This window comes from Falco peregrinus, chromosome 1, assembly GCF_023634155.1.
Source record: "Falco peregrinus isolate bFalPer1 chromosome 1, bFalPer1.pri, whole genome shotgun sequence".
Taxonomy (NCBI): Eukaryota; Metazoa; Chordata; class Aves; order Falconiformes; family Falconidae; genus Falco; species Falco peregrinus.
In genome coordinates this window covers 50689525-50708342 of record NC_073721.1, presented here as the reverse complement: position 1 = coordinate 50708342, position 18818 = coordinate 50689525, and the positions used below count along the sequence as shown (strand labels likewise).

The following is an 18818-nucleotide window of genomic DNA, read 5'->3' as shown; positions in this document are numbered from 1 at the left end:
AGATAAAGCAAAAGATGAGCAAAGAGAGACAATAGTCACTCTTCAAATTGCCTGAAAGTTGTTGGTACAGTTTCCAAATTTCTGTCACAGCATTAAATGAGCTGTTGCTTGGATAGTAATTTCCTGAGTTACTCTTAAGCAGTATTGACATTTCTCACAATTGTATCATGACGGCTGCTATATTTAGTTACCTCTTAAAGATGCATCTGCTGGAACCGTGGGACGTTCAGGCATGGGACGGTGGTCATGATTTTAGAGAAAGAACATGAGAGTCAAAACTCCTGAGTTCTCTCCTTACCTTGGGGCAAATAAAAAAAATACAGAGCTACTGGAGTTTGTACCATGACTTTGTCACTGACCATCCATAGGATTTCCTGTAAGTTATCCTTGGACACCTCACTGGTTAAACAAGAATGCATCTACCTGAGACTTCTTTCAAGTCCACCAAGTATTTGCAGTTCTTAGAAACACACTAAAGAAAAGCAAACAACTATTATAAGGCAGTGTTGTGTTTATACATGAAGACACTCAGAAGATATTTACTGTTTTAGGTAGTGCCATAAAACACCATAATGGACATACAGCCCACCGTAATGGTATCAGCAGACATACACACCTTTCCACTTGCCCAATTTCATCAAGATTCTGGGTTCTTTAGTCAAATCTTCTTTCCAATCTGCTTATTTGACTTGCAAAACCCACTGTCCCTGCCTCAGCCCACATACACAGCTACAGCTGCTGACACTGAATCAAGGTGGCTGTATTGTCCTGCGTGAGCCTTCCCCTATGTTCCAAGTTACTCCCTACAGTTCTCCTGTCTTTCTTTTCCTTCTCTTCCTTCCCCTACCCCTTTTGTGTCTATCAAAACTCCATATCCAGCAAGCCTTAAATCACCTCCTGCAACGGTCCTCTTAAAATCTGACAGAAGTTACAACACATGAAAATCAAACAAGGAGTGAAATACAAAGCTCTCAAACCCGCAGGATATTGTCATTGGAAGGACAGGTGAAAAGTAAATAAACAGTAAGGTGTTACCTCAGCTTGTCACAAGCAAATGAAATGACTGGTTCCCCAAATCCTAAACATACTGTAGAAGCCACCCCATAGTTCATTAACATCACTTGTTGGGCACAATATTATGGTTTAACTGCACTGTAGCTCTGGATGCTAAATGGCAACAACGATCAGTGGTTACACACAGCGTGGCCGCTCAGTAAGACTGTGTCTTTGGAAATAGAGGCTGTTCCTTCCACTAGTGATGGCAGCAAGATGGGGTGGGATATTTGTAAGTCTTGCTTGCTGCATGTGGGTTTCTAGCTTACTAGCAAACACCAGAAGGGCCAGTGCTCCTTGGACATTCACTCTGGTGTTCCCCATGGCTCCTAATAGGAAGTTTTAAAACTTGATTCATTTTTAATCTAGTAGGAATTGACACATTTGTCACAGAAAATACTAAGTTTTGATGTTTCTGCATTTATGACGCACTTCTAAAGGAGGTGGTGTAGGTCAGTGTGGTATCACCAGCACTGTAAGAGCAAACGAAGGAGCTCAAGGCACTAATGCCACCATGCTCTTACTGAAGAGTAAATCTAACCTTTGCCCCCATAGACAATAAATTCACTCCAAATTTTTGTCTGTTAAAGGGATGCTTAGATTTCTCCATCCATTGTTTTAATACCAAAACAGTAATTCCTCCATCATGCACTACTTCCCAAGTTATTAAGTTTAGTATAGATTTTTATTAGACAATTAAGCATTGAATACGGCAAAGTCTCAGCTGGAGCACTACTGCTAAAAATAGCACAGCTGCCAGTGAATATTTCCTACAAACAGTACAGCTTAAACAATTTTGCAGATCTTTTCTATGGGCATCTGTCAGCCATGCTGTTAAAATTCCAATGAAAAACTGCAAGAGTTCTGCGGCAAAGTAGAAAATACCACAAAAGAGGCTTGAAAAACAAAGCAATAGTCATTAAAAGCTGCAAAGCAGGAAGGCCTCCTTTTCCTGACATTTAAAAGACACCACCCTTGGAAAAAAAAACCCTATCGCTAATGTTTATTACTGGACTCTTCACTTGTCTGCTTTCAGCCCTTAAATGAAAAAAATTGTTTATGCAATATTTTTAAAGAAAAATTACAGGTATTCCAAGGCAAGTTATTTGGGTTCTTCCACAAATCTTACATACAGGAGACAGGTGAAGTGTACACAGGCACCCCTTTGGCTATCCAGAATATAAGGCAAAATATAATATAATATAATATAATATAATATAATATAATATAATATAATATAATATAATATAATATAATATAATATAATATAATATAATATAATATAATATAATATAACATAACATAACATAATATAATATAATATAATATAATATAATATAATATATAATAGTACTATTGATTGGCTACTAAAGTGAATCACTTTAAACTTACAACTTAAAATCAAGTAAATTATAAATGAAGAACGGGAAGAGTGATTCCCAGTTTGAATTGCCCCTAGTGCTGCCCGCTGATGCTTGTGACTGGGAGGTGGCCAGGCAGGGCAGCCCGCAGGGACTCCCCAGGTACAGGGGCTGGGACTGGCCTCAGAGCCCAGATCAGCCAGGCAGGTTGGCCAGTCATATGTGATTATCTTTCTTCCCAGACTTGACTTCCTACTGACCACACCATCATCAACCCCTGGTACAGGAAGATGTGCTGAAAAGGCAAAATCACTCATCAAATTTTGTAGGATATGAGTCAGAGAACAACAGTAAAACTGGAACCTTTTACTCAGACTTCTGCCTGCCAATATAAATACATGCAACACATAGGCATACTTGTATTTGCAAGGGTAACACTGTATTTCTGACTTCTACGCACTGCTGTAAAATCAGTTTCTTTTAATAAAAAAACATATTCTTTTTTCATACACACCACTAAAAGCTGCTGGATGTTTGCCAGATAGAAATGGTCTCTCTCAACAGATTTATTACATAGCCATCTAGATGCAATCCAAAAGATCAGAACAGCAATCCAGTAACAGAAGTGAGAGTGAAAGAGCTGGTTTTGGTAACGCGTGCCCTTTATAGGCAGGTGCACAAATGGTTCTGCTGGTGGTGTTGTATTCATAATGACTATTCAATTTGTTAAAAACAGAGACCACAGAAAGAAAAATCCAGGCTCAGGGGCACATACTGGTCTGGCATGTCAGGAAAAATCCCAGAAGGCATCATTAAATGTAGGGAGTTCTGTTTGGACAGCACACGACAGATTACTTCTTTGCTTATTTATTCATTAATTGATTATGGCACTGTAATTCTGAGATAGATGAGTCTGGTCAATACTGATCTATCAGGAAAGGTTGGTTCTGCTATGATGCATGTATTCCAGTACCCAGGCCTTTACCATAGCTAGAACTTTCTAAGCTAAACTTCCTTTACAGTAAGTGCAGTCAAGAGACACATCGAAACACATGTGCTTTCAACAATCTGAAAGGCATGCAGCTAAGTGTAATTCAAAGAAAAGTTAATTGTGGGTCATAAAAAGAACAAAGTATTGTTTAAATATTTAATGTGAATTATTTACTTACAGAACCCTGAATCTTACTTAACAATAGAGTGGGAATTTTCAGTAAGAGCAAAATTTCTAATCAGAATGAGAGAGAGGTGCCTTCTTCCCACAACATCTGATACAGCTGTGTCCAGAGCACTGTCCCATGCTACAGGACAAAGTCCAGCAGAGGTGGAAAGGAAGATGTTCCACATGGCATTGCTTGTCTAACATCACTTTTTGTTAACATGCTGCACAATAGATTTTCAGCTAGGAAAGATTAGAGAGAAGTGTGTGAGAAATTTCTGTTAGCTTTAAATATAATAAAACCTCCTTTTTTGTTATGTCATTCTGTTACATGCTGGGACAATTTTCAAGTCTCTGCTTCCCTTCTCCCAAGTGAATGCCTTAACCTCTAAGGTATTGGCTATTTGGGTATAAGTTGATCTCTCTTTTATCACTTAAAAGCTTTTGATTCCATCAAACACAGAGAGAAAGACGACATTCCAGTCGTTTTCAAGAGATGTGTATCTGAATAGCCTGCTCTATTTCTGACCTTAGCCTCCAAGCTCTCAGTGTTTGGTGTACTAAAATACTGGGCTTTGCTGAAGATCAGTCAGTTTTCTGTTCACAGCAGCCATCAAAGGAAAAGAAGAAGAAAGCTCGTTTAATAAAAATCCTTTTTGTAGAACACCTTGAAAAGCATTTGTGATAAACAGAACTTAGAGCAAGACATTTATGTCCAAGGAGCTGACAGAGGCAGAAGTATCAGGAACACTAAGCCTTCAAGATCAGGAACTCAAAATGTTCTCAAACTTAGAGCTTTGATAACAATCGATTGCCTATGGAGTTTTAGAGAAGAAAGACCTGAAGCCAAAGCCACATTTGGCTCAGATATGAAACTGTGAATGGAGCACCTGTGAATAGTTTCTGTGAGCAAACTGAACGCCTGCCACTGACCCCTGTTCCTTCATTATACCCATAATTAAGTAGAAGCAGAGATACCATGAAGAAAGGCACAGACCAAAGTACTGCAGGCAGAAGCAGGTGTTGCTTTTACTAAGAATTTTCCTTCTACCCTCTCCGCCTCCCAAGCACCTTCCACTACATTAGATGGATCACCTGGTAGTAATTGTAATTACTGCCATGATTCCTCGTACAGTCACACACATCTCTGAGCTGAACAGATGGTCCAAAGAAGAGATGGGCTTTCTGCAGTTAGTTTTTTTAACTAACGTATACCTGCAGCATGTCCCAAATCTCTGTGGAAAGCTGAGCCAAGAGACTTCAGACATTATCATCATTCTAACAAAGATTAACAGCTGGGTGAAACCACTATCAAATAGCAATAATTTAAACACACTGGAGGCATGAGCACGTGAACCTCCTGACATCATGCCTTCCTCTTCTGGTCTGCTTTGCCCTCCCCATCAGCCCCATCAGTTTCACTGTTCTTCAGCTATTCCAGCCCTGGACCTCTCAGAGGGACAGACAGGCAAACATACTGAAACACGTGATGACTGTGTCAAAAGCACCAGGGTGAACAGAGAACTCTAGAACAGAGGATACCATCACATGAACCATCAAATAAGCTGGCTGTCATTGCAAACAGCTGAAAGTCCTATACATTTTTCTGCATGCTACAGCAGATTGTCTCCATCTGGAGTCCCAATAGAAAGCAGTCCCCTACTTTCCTTAGAGACTTGCATAGGAAATGCAAATTGCGTTCACTTTGTATCGAAAATGCACCACAGCAGAGCTTTCCTGAGGGAGTGGCTATCTCTTTCTTTGTACCTCAGGAAGCAAAACCAATTTTCCAAACTAGGTCTCAGCTGCAACAGCCCCTGCCTGTGACTGCGATGCAGCTGTGCAAACTGTAACCCCAGCCCGACTTGCACTGCAGGGCCGCGGGCGGCTGCGCTGCGCACTTACAGAAGGCCGGCAGGCAGCGTTCCTGCAGCAATGCTCATCAGAGGGGTGTGCATGGGTAGGTGGCATTGCCCCCTCACGGGGGTGAGAGTGGGAAGTGGCAGTATATAAATATATGCTTTTAAACACAACCTCTTCTTTATTCAAAGAGATTGACTGTTATAAACTGGAGTGGGCTGAAGGAGGTTCTTTGACTCACAGAAAACGCTGACAGCTTTTGGCAGGGGAAGCATACTGGCAGCAGATGGCAGCACCTGCAGCTCACGGGTGCTCCGGCATCAGCTCCACATCAGGGATTTATCGTCCAGGACTGATGCAGTACCAACAGTGAATGATTCCAGATGGGGAGAGGGGGTTGCGTGCCAGCAGAGATCTCCTCCTCCCTGGTAAGTGTCTAACAACTGCCTGATCCTCAGCAAGTTCCCAGTCCAAAAGCATGCTGATAATCTGCTGAAGAGACACACCTTGGAAAAGCTCAGCTTCCAGGTATCACTGCTCCTCCAGCTAGGGCCACAGGCTCTGTGAGGATCTTGGCAAAGGGTCTGGAGGCTGTAGAGAGCAAGAAGTTGCCAAGAGGATGTCCGGGAAACACACATGTATCAAAAGAAACCATTGCCAGTTCCTGTGAAATAACTCCAATACTCATGAATTTATGGTAACCTCCAGCTAAGGATATCTGATCTATTAGTATCTTAGCTAGAGAGAGCACAAAGCACTGCAGATGAGTATTTGAGAACCCTCAGCTCTTTCCTTCATGCAGACTTGCAGATTTTGGAACCTAACACTACATCAAATGTAAAAAAATATAGAACTTTATCCTGATTTCTGCATTCCTCAAAGTTCCCTCACCCCTACAGTCTCCTGTTCCTTAATCTTCCAGTGGGATCAAAACTGTCAAGGAAAATATTTCTTTTGCTGTGTTCTAGCACTTCCTTCGCTCTGTCCAGACTGGCAGCCAGGGCGCTGGAGCAGCAGGCAGCAGCTCCAGACTCTGGACCAAGCCTTACCACCAACCTACTGCATGACCGGCTGCACAACTGGCTTTCTGCATCTCTTACAAAAACATGTTGAAAAGAAAAGAGAAAATTCTGATCCAGATTTAGAAATCCTTTTAAGATCTACCGATAAGAAGAGCTCAACTAGGGCTTAGTATTATGATCCTCCTAGCAGGCAGAGCTCCTAGAGACAAAATGTGACAAACACAAAATACTCAGGGAGAGATCAACAGCAAGAAGATTTCAGTTGTTTCAAATCCAATTTCTTACAAACATGACAGCTGATTTCCATTTTCATCAAATCTGCCTGTATATTCCTTGTGTTCATGACAAATTATGCCATTAAGTTCATACTGGGTTACCTAAATGAATCTAACACACTTCTTTTGTCACAGTAACTAAAATGACAGTAAAATATTTCTGTTTTGAACAGTACACAAATAAAGGGGGAAAGGGAAGTGTTACACTCTTGTGAGTTTACAAACACTCCTCCCTGACAGGCAAAACAAAAAAAAATATCATGGAAACAAAACCACTGTCTGCTTAAGGAACTGATTTAACTTCCCATTGTTTTCTCAGTGATGATTCAAAATCCTTTAAAAAATACTGAATACCACGAAAAGAAGAAAGAGGACATTGCACTAAGCTAAATCTTGTAGTGTGAGTCTAAAATCTGCTTTGTAAATCAGAATTAACTCCATTCTCACTGGATACAAGCCTGGATTTGCACAAACACCTGATGCAGTGTTGCAGTTGTGCATTTTATTATGGCTTTTTATTCACAAAATAACAACAAAAAAAATCTTTTCAGTTAATGGCTTTGATTAAGCTCAAGACATTATAAATATGACTGGTTTGTCACACTAGAGGTCAAACAAAACCCTCTTCCTTCCTTTCTGAAAAGACGTTCAACAGCAAAATGACTCAAAGACTCTCGCTTCTTTGACTGCTTTAAAGATAGGCATAAGCATCAATAAACATTTATTTCACACTAGAAGAGAAAGCCAGAATAGCTTACTTTAAAAATGCAACTGGGTCAGTAGCTGCCTCAAGTAGAATAAATGGGCTGCATGAGTGAGTATGCCCTAAAGAAGCATTACTCTGTGGACCTAACTCCTGCTGATGAGGACAAATAGGCCCTTTTAGAGCAAGATTTTTAGAAGTGCAAAGTGATTTGGGAATACAACTCCCATAGGTTTCTGCAGTGCCTTGGGAGCGCAATCTTTAGCCTCTTTTGAAAATCCTACCCCTAAACTGTACTCAGCTTTGTAATTTCAAAACCCCTGGTGATACTTGGCTCGTGAAGAACAAGAAGTTCTAGCAATACATCTTTGCATATAGATATCATCCCTTAATCAAGCATTTTCAAACTGCTACAATCACCAATTAGCCCTCCAAACATCTCAAAAAAGTAGTTACCTTAATTATACAAATTGAAAAAAACTGAACCATGGATAACTGAAAAAACTGGGTTAGTTACAGTTACACAAGGTGTTAAAGCCACTGTAAGGAAAGCCCCCAAGCCTGACTCCCCCAGCCAAGCTCTTAGAATTAACCAGCTCTCCCTCCCCATGCATGACTGCAGCACTACACAAGCAACTGACCTTCTGCAAAGCTCCATACATGCTTCACAGGGAGCAGGTACACTTACAAATATTCAACTGGTCATTCTTATCCGCCATAACGAAGCTACCTGTAAGCAACAGCACCTGTCTTTGCACTGTCAATTAAAGAGAACTGTTGTTGCAATTACCCCTACTAAGCGGCCTGTTCCGGCTCCGGGATCTGCTTCGCTGTCTCTGAAGTCGTGACCTCCGGAGCAGTCGATAGTAGTAAGACGGTCTCCCAGAACTTTTCCTGCTGTTCATTGACATTTTTGTATCTATTTTACACATACACACATGCAGGCACAGGTTCACTCTCCCCTCTGGCACAGTAGCAGGAGTTCCAGCGTTTAATTAACTGGAGGTTGGTTCTTTGGAGTGGAAAGGGAGAGGGGGGAAGAGGAACTCTTCACTTTATACATTTAAAAAGAAAAACAACAAGAAGAAAACATAAGAAAGAGAGAGAGAGGAAAAAAAAGAACGCAGCACCAGAGTACATCTCAGCTGAGGGAGGACTTGCAGCAAGCAAGATAAACTGTACTAACAATTCCTGCCCCAAAAAAGATAAGCCTGCTGGAGTTGGAATAGGAAGCCAGAGTTGGCCTGGGCTCTTGAAACGTGAAGAATAGGCTGGAAGAAATCCTGGACTGGATCCTCTATGCCAGACAGCAACATCTGATCAAACTGTACTGGAAAAAAATCAACATCTTGCTGCCTGAAAGCGGCTGGGTAGCCTTAGGGTGCCAGCTAGTTTCTACCTGCCCCGGCCATCAGATCATTTCGGAGATGAAGTTTCAGGCGGCTCAGTCTGCAGCAGGAGGTATCCACGAAACACTGGGTTGGGGAAGGGTATAATGATTTCCTGGCCACGGGACACATGTTAATAATCATCATGGAGCAAAAGCCCCGGAAAATAAAGTGAAACTTGAGAGGGGGAAAACTTTAATTAGAAGTTGAATGAACAGAGCCCCAGACTCCCCTGGAGGCCCATTTCCTTTCAACATTCAAACTGAGTTATAGCGCATCCCACAAATTAGAGAAAGAGCCTATTTACCATTTGGGTTCTGATGGCAGTGAAGATTCCGCCTCCGGCTCATATTGCTCAATAAAATTACATTTCAATGGACAGAATTAACACTTTAAGCCACGGAGGAAAAGGAAAAGAAGGGAAAAGAATAAATAGACTAACCAGATGAAAAATTTCACTCCACATTTACGGTTTAAAAAGGTCAGAAGTGAACTGTCCAGAATCTCTCATCTAAGCTCCTTCCCTTCCTGGCACAGAAAATGCTCTGAAGGAAGAGCGATAGACAACATTACAGAAAACCAGAATGGTGGCCAAGAACTTAACGCGCTGCCACTTCTTCTCACAAGCTGGCAGATAGATAACAGAAGAACCTCATCAGAGTGGGATGAACTGCAAAATGCCTTTTGCACAATACTTCTCTGTATTGTGTTCTAGTTTTGTCATTTTTCCCAGACATTTGTGCAAATTTATCTTTGTGGTGCCTCGTGAAGCTGCAGAACTAGGCAGGCTTGGCTGAGGACAAGCTACGTTCCCCAGTTAGGAGGAGCTTCTTCAGAAGTTTGAAGGGTTCCCCAGATTATACTCTTGCACTTTCAGTAACAAGAGGAAGGGGAGTATCAGACTTCAGTACCCTCACCACGACAGAAGTCCCTACCACCAACCATCCACTTTTATTTTAGGATTTTATAAACTCGTGCAGTCAGTGAAAACAGCAGAATTCTACAAAACCTGTATTTTCTTCTTTACATATTGAGCGGTAAACCCGTGATGTTGATCAGCTGAGAAAGGCCCTTCCAGGAGGAAAAAAACAAGTCTCGATCTTCAGGGAAGTCCATGCCTGGTTTTGAGGCCAGACATAAGGAATTCAGCGCCAGCTTTTAGGCAGTGCAGGAATGAGCCAATCAAGGGGGCAACGGCAAGTTCAGGTCAAGGAGGCAGATCCCAGCTGGACAGCAGAGGCTCCTGGCTCTGGGAGGGGGATGCTGCACAGGGACATTCCTCTGCCGCTCCCACTCCAGCCACCAACTCTCACACCGCATCCCGGCAAAAAGCAAAAAGCTTCCGTTACTAAACATCTCCCCTATTCTTGTTATCCAAAATAATTTTTTTTTCATATTTCGGTCAATTATAAAAACAAGCAAAAAAAAAAAAAACACCCAAACAAAACAGGAACAACTGTAACCAGTTTCCAGATGCCCACAGACTCAGCCTGTGTGGTTAATTCAAGTCACAAATGTAGCTGAGAACATCTAGAAGACAGTGATGGGCAGGTCTGAAAATACTAAAAGTTAAAAAAGATTTGCTATCAACAAGAAGCCAAATATTCAGGTGGCTCTCTGCAATTTTGTGTCTTCATAACTGAGCTGGTACCTCTGAAGAGAATCTTTTATGATTATGCTTTTATACTAGAAATGTCTTTAAAGCAGCCCATCCAATTTATTTTCTGTTTTGACATTCCCAACAACAAAAAATGGCACTGATGGAAATGAAAGTTTAAACAAAACCATTTTAAAAGCTCACACAAATTCAGACAGTCCAAAAGGGGAAGGTTCACCTGTGTTGGTTTTGCTTAATTGGAGCCAGGTGACTCATCCTCAAACCACCTGGGATGCAGCAAAAGGCAGGCGCTGCTGATCTCCCAAACCTCTTCGAGCAGGTGGAAATGATCAGGAGACACAGGAAGACGGGCCTGCAGTCACCATGCATTCACCTGTGTTTATTTAAGCATCTGTTCCATGTTTAGGGATTTTTATTTTTAATCAAGCTAGTACCTTCAGAAACGTTCATATAGGTGACCATAAAACAGAGGAAGTCAATGAGGGACTATAAACTATCATGACAAGAGAAAGCAGCCGTACTGTAAGAGCATAAATGGCCACGAGTTTGTTCAAGTTTTGCCAGCTTGCCTCTGTCTCTCGCTTCAACGATGTTTTTGAAGGCTTTAAGTTCAGATGCTACATAGCAGCAGGCAACAAAATGAACGACCCATCTGGGAGGGAATGTGACTGGTCTGGACCTCTCCAATTAATCCAGCACTGCTTCCCACCCCACCCCCATCCCCCCCTTTTTTTTTTCTTTTTCTTTTTTCTTTTTGAAAGCCACATCCTGATACAAACGCTCTTTTGTGTACAGCAGAACCTATCACTTGCAAACGTTAGATATATTAACTGCTCTGGAGGAAAGCTGACAACATTAAAATCTCTATCTCTAAAATTACACATCACAGTCTGGCTGTTCCCTCCAAAAAGCAGAAGGATGAGTTCAGTCATGGGGCTCTGTTGAATCTCTCAGTAAGAGGAGCAAATGGAGCCAAACATAGCAGTGATTTTCGGGGTGTTAACTCCTCCTCCCCAACACTGAACACAAACCTAACCCATTAAATCAAGTATCTACCAAACTGTAACATCTCAGTCAAATATCCAGTTTGATACACTGTAGAGCTTTAGAGGAAAATTAGAGCATCCACCGCTGACCTGGCATCCCCTGTCATCTGCTTCCATTACCTTGCCATTAAACCTTCTTAAAAATGGATTTATTTCACTTCTTTACCAAAACTAACAGCATGTAAATAAATTTTAAATTAGCATTAAAATAAGTTCTGGGATGGAGAGCTACACAAACATTGGCTTGTTTGCTTTGACATCAAAAGGAGTAGGCTGTTGCCTGAGGCTTTGCTCAGCTGTAGCAGGGCTGCTGGGTCTGGGGAGGGACAGAAGCCATGCCTCCCCAATGGCTAACACTTGCCTTTTTTATCATTTGTTTATTGCTTTGTGCTGGGAGAATAATGACTGTACTTCAGAATGCACATTCCCAAGACAGCCCCTACCATTAAACCTCTTGCTTTCCCAAAGGGCTTTAGAGGGAAACAATCATTCCTCTTAACTCCTGATTTTACAGCAAGGAACTTGAATTCCTTATTCTGAAAGTGAAAGTTTCCGTGCTTTATCAGGGGGGCCCAGCCCAGCCCAGCCCCAAAAACTTTATTTATACAGGTATGAGGACTGATTTGTCCACACACATAATTAACAGCCTCTGGATTTAGGCTGCCTTTTGGAAGACAGCAGCTTTAGTAATTTCATTTCAGTTTCCCTTTTTTTTTCCCCACAAAGAACTGAATTGAGGCTTTCAAAAGTCAAAACATACAAATAAGAAAAGGTTTTGCCTTGGCCAGTAGAGAGAGGAGTGGTGGGTATCAGCTTAATTTCTAATTTGCATTAGGTCAATGAACTGCAGACAGATCATTGAGAAGTTGAAAAAAATCAGACTGCAACTCAGATTTTACTGTCACATGTGACTACACTACCTGTGAAGAATGATTATATTCCTTTCACAATCTGAGGCAGAAGGAATCAGGGAATAATCTCTACAAAATATCCGTTTTTTAAAACGTTAGAGAAATATAACAGCGTTCTTGTCAGTGATCCTAGACACTCTCAAGATGTGCCTGCTTGAATTTGCTTAGAAGTCCATTGTGGTCTTTGGTTCAGCATATTATGAAGCTGGAAGATTTCCAGGCTTATTGCCTCAAGGCTACCAGGGATACCTCAGCTCCTATGCAGAGCCAGAGAGGAAGGTCATTTCCTTTGTGTAAGGATAACTTAACTTTCAATTCAGCTGTACCCATACCAAAATCTCCAGTGACATATTTGTTTGAAGACCTAAAAAGTTTCATGCACACGATTAAAAGTAAACTGCTTCTTTTTAAGAGTTTAATGTAAAACAATGATTATTTCAAGCCTACACATTGGCAAATTAATTTCCTTACCACCTTAGGTGGAATGTAACAGCTTTTTGACAGCCTTGCAACAAAATGGTATGCAGATTCCAGATCAAAATGAGAAATAAACATTCGCATTAAATTAAGCAGAGAATTCATTGCTTTCCATTTATTGAACGGTGTCATGGCTACCAAGACACTATGGAATACTCTTGCTGTCTGTGTGGTGATGAAATCCAAATGTAAATGGAAAGTAGTCATTACACATATTCTAGACATTTAATCATATTAATGAGTAGAAAAAACAGTGCCATGTAAAAAAGGCAAGAGGAAAAATGTGTGTCTGAATAACTTAATATTAAATAAGCATTCAGGAGGTCTTACGGAAGTTAAATCAGTGCATGAATTCTTTTAGCATTAGTGTTCCAAACACACAGGACTATTACTATTGTTTACTGTCATTATGTTTATTATAGATTTACTGTGGTGGTGCCCAGAGATGCAGAAAAGATCAATGTTACATTGTTTTGGGATGTGCATACACCACCAACTAAGAGATGACTCTGTGTCCACAGTACTTATGATCTAACTAAACGCACACAGTATTGTACACATCACAGGCATAATAATCACCATGCCCATTTCATGAATGGAGCAGTAAAGCCCCGAGTGATTTACACAAGGTCACGTGGGAAGGCTGGGGCAGAGCTAGGCATTTACCCCAGATCCCTTAGTCCTTGCCCAAAGAATTAATAGAGCTTCCTTGCTCTCTCAAGACAATCCCCTTGTGATGAATAAGTATTAAGCATAATAGTATCTTTTTCCCGCTACAGTGTCTTTCATCCAACTCAGCACAGATGCCTTTGCAAATACTTGTTCAGCTTTTTAATGTACTTAAAACATACAAACTTCCTCTTTTCACTCGGGTAAAAAAGAAAAATCAAAGGAATGTGTCCAATGTTAAGCAGGAAAGTCAGTTATTTGCTTCTAATAAAATATGTTCTGATTTTAAGAACTAGTCATAACATATTATTAAAAAAGTGAATAAATGAGTGTGTCAACACACACAAAAGTGGAAGCTAGAGAAATAAACATAACGCCTAGGAATTCTACCTCTAATTCCCAACTAGTCCATCAACAAGCTGAGGTTTAGACCACATTTGATTTCTGCATACAGCAGGCAACTTCTTGACAGTGGGAACGCAATACGACATACCAGCTCCAAATCAGTGTGGAACAGGCAAACAGGAGGTTGACAAACATGTTATTCATTGTGCTGGAAGGACGCGTAGTGCTTTGTGAAAAACACATGAAGTGATTCACATAGGAAGGGCTGCTCAGTCCTGGGCAGGTTACAGTAACACCACCGAGAGTCAGCATGTCTGAGAACCCAATTGGAGACGTTTCCTGTGCCACGCAATGAACTCTGTCCTGCAAGGGAACAGGGAAGAAAGACACAGACTGACCTCAAAGTAGAACATGTTTCCTGACTACTTCCCAGTAGAACAATAGAGCTAAGGAACATAAACTTTTTCTAATCAGCTTTCAACTAGCTGGGGGAGACCAAAATAAAATCAGTTAACTTACTCTAAATTTATTGACATGTATTCCTAATGATAAAGAAAACTCAGATAACTTGGTTTATAACCTGGCTGGTAATGACACTAATAAAATTTAGAAAGTCAACATCTACCTTAAGATTTGTGCTATGATTTCCATAGGCCTAATGAAGTAATTAAGCGCATGGAGTCCAACACAGATTGAAGAAGAACCTTTTATCGGAATCAAACATACTGAGCCTCAAAACAGCCTACTGCTTTCAACAACCCAGGAGGAAAAAACCCTGAGAGTAAAGTCTCAATTGTATAGCAAAAATTCCCACACCAAAAAGAATAAATCTTGTACAAAACCCCACATCAAACAAAGCTCCTCATACATAAATGGGAACTGCACAACACTTCCTAGCACCATGCATCTTCCATGAGTAGCTGCTAGAAGGAAATATTTGTTTAAGCCTGATTATTCTTTACAAAAAGCCTTATTGCTGAAATAAAATGTTAACAATGATTCATTGAGTGATTAGCAGAGTAACTTCAGCTCTGGGTTTTCTCCCATTTCCTTCTCCAAGACTACTATGACCTCTGTAAGCTGACCCATGGGGCTTTCTGTGAACTCAAAACCAACTTGAATGTATTCATTGAAACCCTTTTACTCGTTGTCTGAGTACAGTTGAGCTAACACTGCTATTTACAAGGGTCACCTCGCCAGCCAGACTAAAACAAACACATTTCCTTTTTGCAGAAGGATCCTGCCATAAAGAATTCCCTCTGACTGACGACACTGCTGCTAGTTCTCACTCGTGTGACAGGAGCTATGCAACAGACACCAAACGGACCCTGTGCACTACTGCTCCAGGCTCAAGAGATTTTTGTCAACAGGAGAATGAAGAAAGTTGTCTGGATTGTGCAGAGATGATTCACTTCAGTCTTGTAATACAACTGTTTGGAATTTTATTTACAGTAATACACAATGGTGGGAATTTTTCCCCAGATTTGTGCTAATACTAACCATAACATTTACCACACACTGGTGCAATTTCTCTCCTTGTGCATTTTTTTATTATAAGTTATTTTTAAAATAGCCTTTTTGTTCAAATGAAATATTCAGAAAAAAACCCTGTTTTTTCAGGTTTTTTATCGTTTCATTAGTTCCTACTACTACTCTTCTCATGTAGCAAAAATGGGAAAATTGGCTTATTTACTGTTAAAAAAAATGAACTGAAAGATATTCAAGATCCTGCAAATCTCAAATTGAAAAATTTGAGGAGAAAAAATGAAGCATATTACAGAAACATCACAGCATAGGAAAGCTGTTGATTATTTTATTTAAAAAATAAAATGTCCTTATCTTGGTTTTTTTAACCACCTGTTTACAGCTCATCTGTCTTGCTTTTCAGAAGCATGTTTGCTCTGTGAGCTTCCTTCTCTCAAATTTTTCACTGTTGTGCAGGTGTGTAAGACTTTCTGTGAGTGATGAGGGCTCAGTATGTGTTCAATGGGTAAGATTAAAAAGGTGGTTGGAGGATAACTACCCAAAAATTCAATGTTTTCTAGGACAGCTTTGAAGTAAAACTTGTGGAAGACAGCAAGGCTCCCAGACAGTGTAAAGGTACTCCACACTTGCCAGAGATCAAACCAACCACAGCATCCCAGAGTCTGCACCTTCCAGATTTCCACTCTTTCTGAGGACACTTACCCATCCTACCCAGCTGCAGTATCTGTTATTATTTATGGTAAATAGCAGGGACATGCAACTTGTTTGTCACAGGAATCTTAGAACAGAACTGCAAAATAGCTCAGGTGGGAAGGGACCAAAAGATCACCTGGTCCAACCTTCTGTGGGAAAGGGAACCTAGATGATGAATTTTTATGATCAAAGAAGACTTAAACATTGCAATAGGTAATGCAGAAGACAAGCCATCAAAGAGAAGTATTGCCAGACAAGTCTTCAAGAAAGTAGGAGTTACCAGACTACTCTCTGCCATTGAGGAAGAAAGTACTGAAATTCAGAAATAGAGGGAAATCTAACATATAATGAACAGCTTGCACGTCGCACTCTGATATTCAGTTATTATTACTAGTTACCAATATTAATACAAATCACACGTTCACATGCTGCTCCCTACCTATGCAGACATGTATTAGATGCTCATCTTTACTTTCTTATCTGCAAATTTAAATTTAAACCTCATCATCTTTACGTCATTAATTTAATTATTAGATGTAATAATATATTATTGCAATAAACTATGTATTCTGCATTAACCTTGATCACATATAACAAAGTAAATTAAATTCTAAAAATATTTTTACTTTGTATTTCAGTAGCAAACTTGCTGTTGTGTTGCTGCAGGGAACAAGTTGATAAAGGTCTGGCACCACGGGCTTCCTATGCCAAATTTATTAGTTACTATTAGAAGTCTCAGCTATTTATTGTGTGTTCTAATATAATGGCTTTCCAATGTGGTGTACTAAAAGGTCAGAAAAAAAGATCAGCCTTTCTAAAAGCTGCTGCAGGGCATCACTATCCTTGCTTGCATGGAAGTCTAGTCTGTTTTAACTCAAGGTGAGGAGAAGAAAAGGGTTTTACAGGCATTAAGAGTAGCCCAGTAACTCACATTGTGCACAAACAACATGTACCTAATCTGAGGAATCCAGTTTGCTCCAAGGGAAACAGACACTTTTATGCTCACCCCCTGATATGCAGCTGGTTCCAAAGTGCAATATAAGGACACATGAGATTTACACAGCAATATGAATCAACACTTGGGGTGTTTAATCTCATGGTAACATTGCATTGAAAACAGCATCTATGTTGACAAATGAAATGAAAGATGAACTTGATTACACATGCTATGTAAAACTTACTTCCTGATTAATTAATAGATTAGACAGTTCCAATTCATGTTTAAATGCCTGATAATGATCTTACACTCATATAACAAATCACTGATTTATATGCACACAATCCAAACTTCATTTTTCATGTGACAGATTATTTTCTTTCTTTCCTTGCCACATAATTTGCAAACTACGCTACAAATATAGTTGCGTGTTTTACTTGCTTTTTGGCATCAAATTACTCTTCCAAGGAATATTTTGGCAAGTATGTTCTTCAGCCATCTTCCTTATCAGGCTCACGTGACAGTGCATCACAGAAAATATCACCTATTTTAAAAGAATACTCTGTTAACAAGTTTAAAAATGAAAATGCAGCTATTGTTTTTAAAGACCAGTATACACCAACTGGAAATCCTGCAATCAATTTTTAAATACCATTGTGAGGGTGGTTTATTTTAATTTATGTTCTTCCTTCTGGCACAACACCACAGTACTTGTCTCAGGGAAGTTATTGCCCAAGTTTAGCTCATTGCAAAAAGTGAAGACCCTTCTTAAAGTAACAGAAATATGAAAAAAAAAAATCTAAAAGCAATACCAGGGACAGGATGTTTTTAAGTGTGAGTGAAAACAACTAACATCTCCAGTCCCCAAGCTCGACCAAGTCACAATGTACCCTTGCAAATTATCACACCATAAGGTCTTTACCTCAATGACCTCACAAGCCCAGTGCAGAGAACTGGCTGGTATGATAAATGACACTCCAAATAAATATATTAGAAAACATCTAGCAAGGCACACAGTTATTCCTGCCAAATGATGACATAATACTCTTCTATTGCAGTATCAGTTCAAACAGAATTTTTTCTGCTTATCGTCCTAGTTATTCATACAGATCTTCCACTCTCAAGAGTAACTCTCTAGTCTATATATACCCATTCCACTAAGACACTCATTATATTTTTAGATGGAAAAAGCTACAGCAAAAACTCTTCCTACTGGATTTATATCCTTTATTCTTCTAATATACTCTCTTTTACTGCGTTAACAAGTCTAACCTTTTCCTTCGAGTACCTGCAAAGGGCTATGCAATGACAGCTTGTCTTCATGGTCCTAGTACATCCATGTGGCAGCAGTCTTAGATGATCTGGTTTGCAGGGTTTGTACAATTCATCAGACAAAATAAAAAGGCAGCAAAGCTTTCTGATGCCTGTTTGGTGTTTTATTTAAAATATCTGGGTGGTCTCAAAACAGTCTTCATAGAAGACACAAATAATAGCTCCTAATTGACAGAGCACATGTTTGCTCATGAACGGCAATGCAGGAATCACCATTCCATTTCCTTATTGTCTACCCTAAAGAACAGCTTTGTTCTTGACCTCTGTGCTGAACCTCACAACAGGTACTACTGAAGGAAACATGTAACTCTTTAAAAGGAGAGCTAACACCCAAAACAGAGCAAAGACCTGATCAATACTTGCGATTGTTCATTAAAGCACTCCACGTACATTCATTAGTTTTTCACTACAGAGAAGAAAATGCACACCAGCTACAACATTTCAAAACAAATTCTACACAGAATGAGAAGTTCAGTGTGACTTTGAT

The 18818-nt window shown here is 40.0% G+C and overlaps 1 protein-coding gene across 4 annotated transcripts in view; it reads right to left on the bottom strand.

Moving 5' to 3' along the window:
• Window positions 1–8600, bottom strand: part of DAB2IP (DAB2 interacting protein) — a 167316-nt gene extending 158716 nt beyond the window's left edge. For 3 of the 4 annotated variants that reach the window (XM_055801316.1, XM_055801325.1, XM_055801308.1), the window contains exon 1: window positions 8221–8600. In XM_055801316.1, the coding sequence (XP_055657291.1) occupies window positions 8221–8362 (142 nt within the window). In that variant the 5' untranslated portion in view covers window positions 8363–8600. The remainder of the gene's footprint in view (window positions 1–8220) is intronic. The other variant, XM_055801303.1, reaches the window with a different exon arrangement.
• Window positions 8601–18818: the final 10218 nt, after the last annotated feature.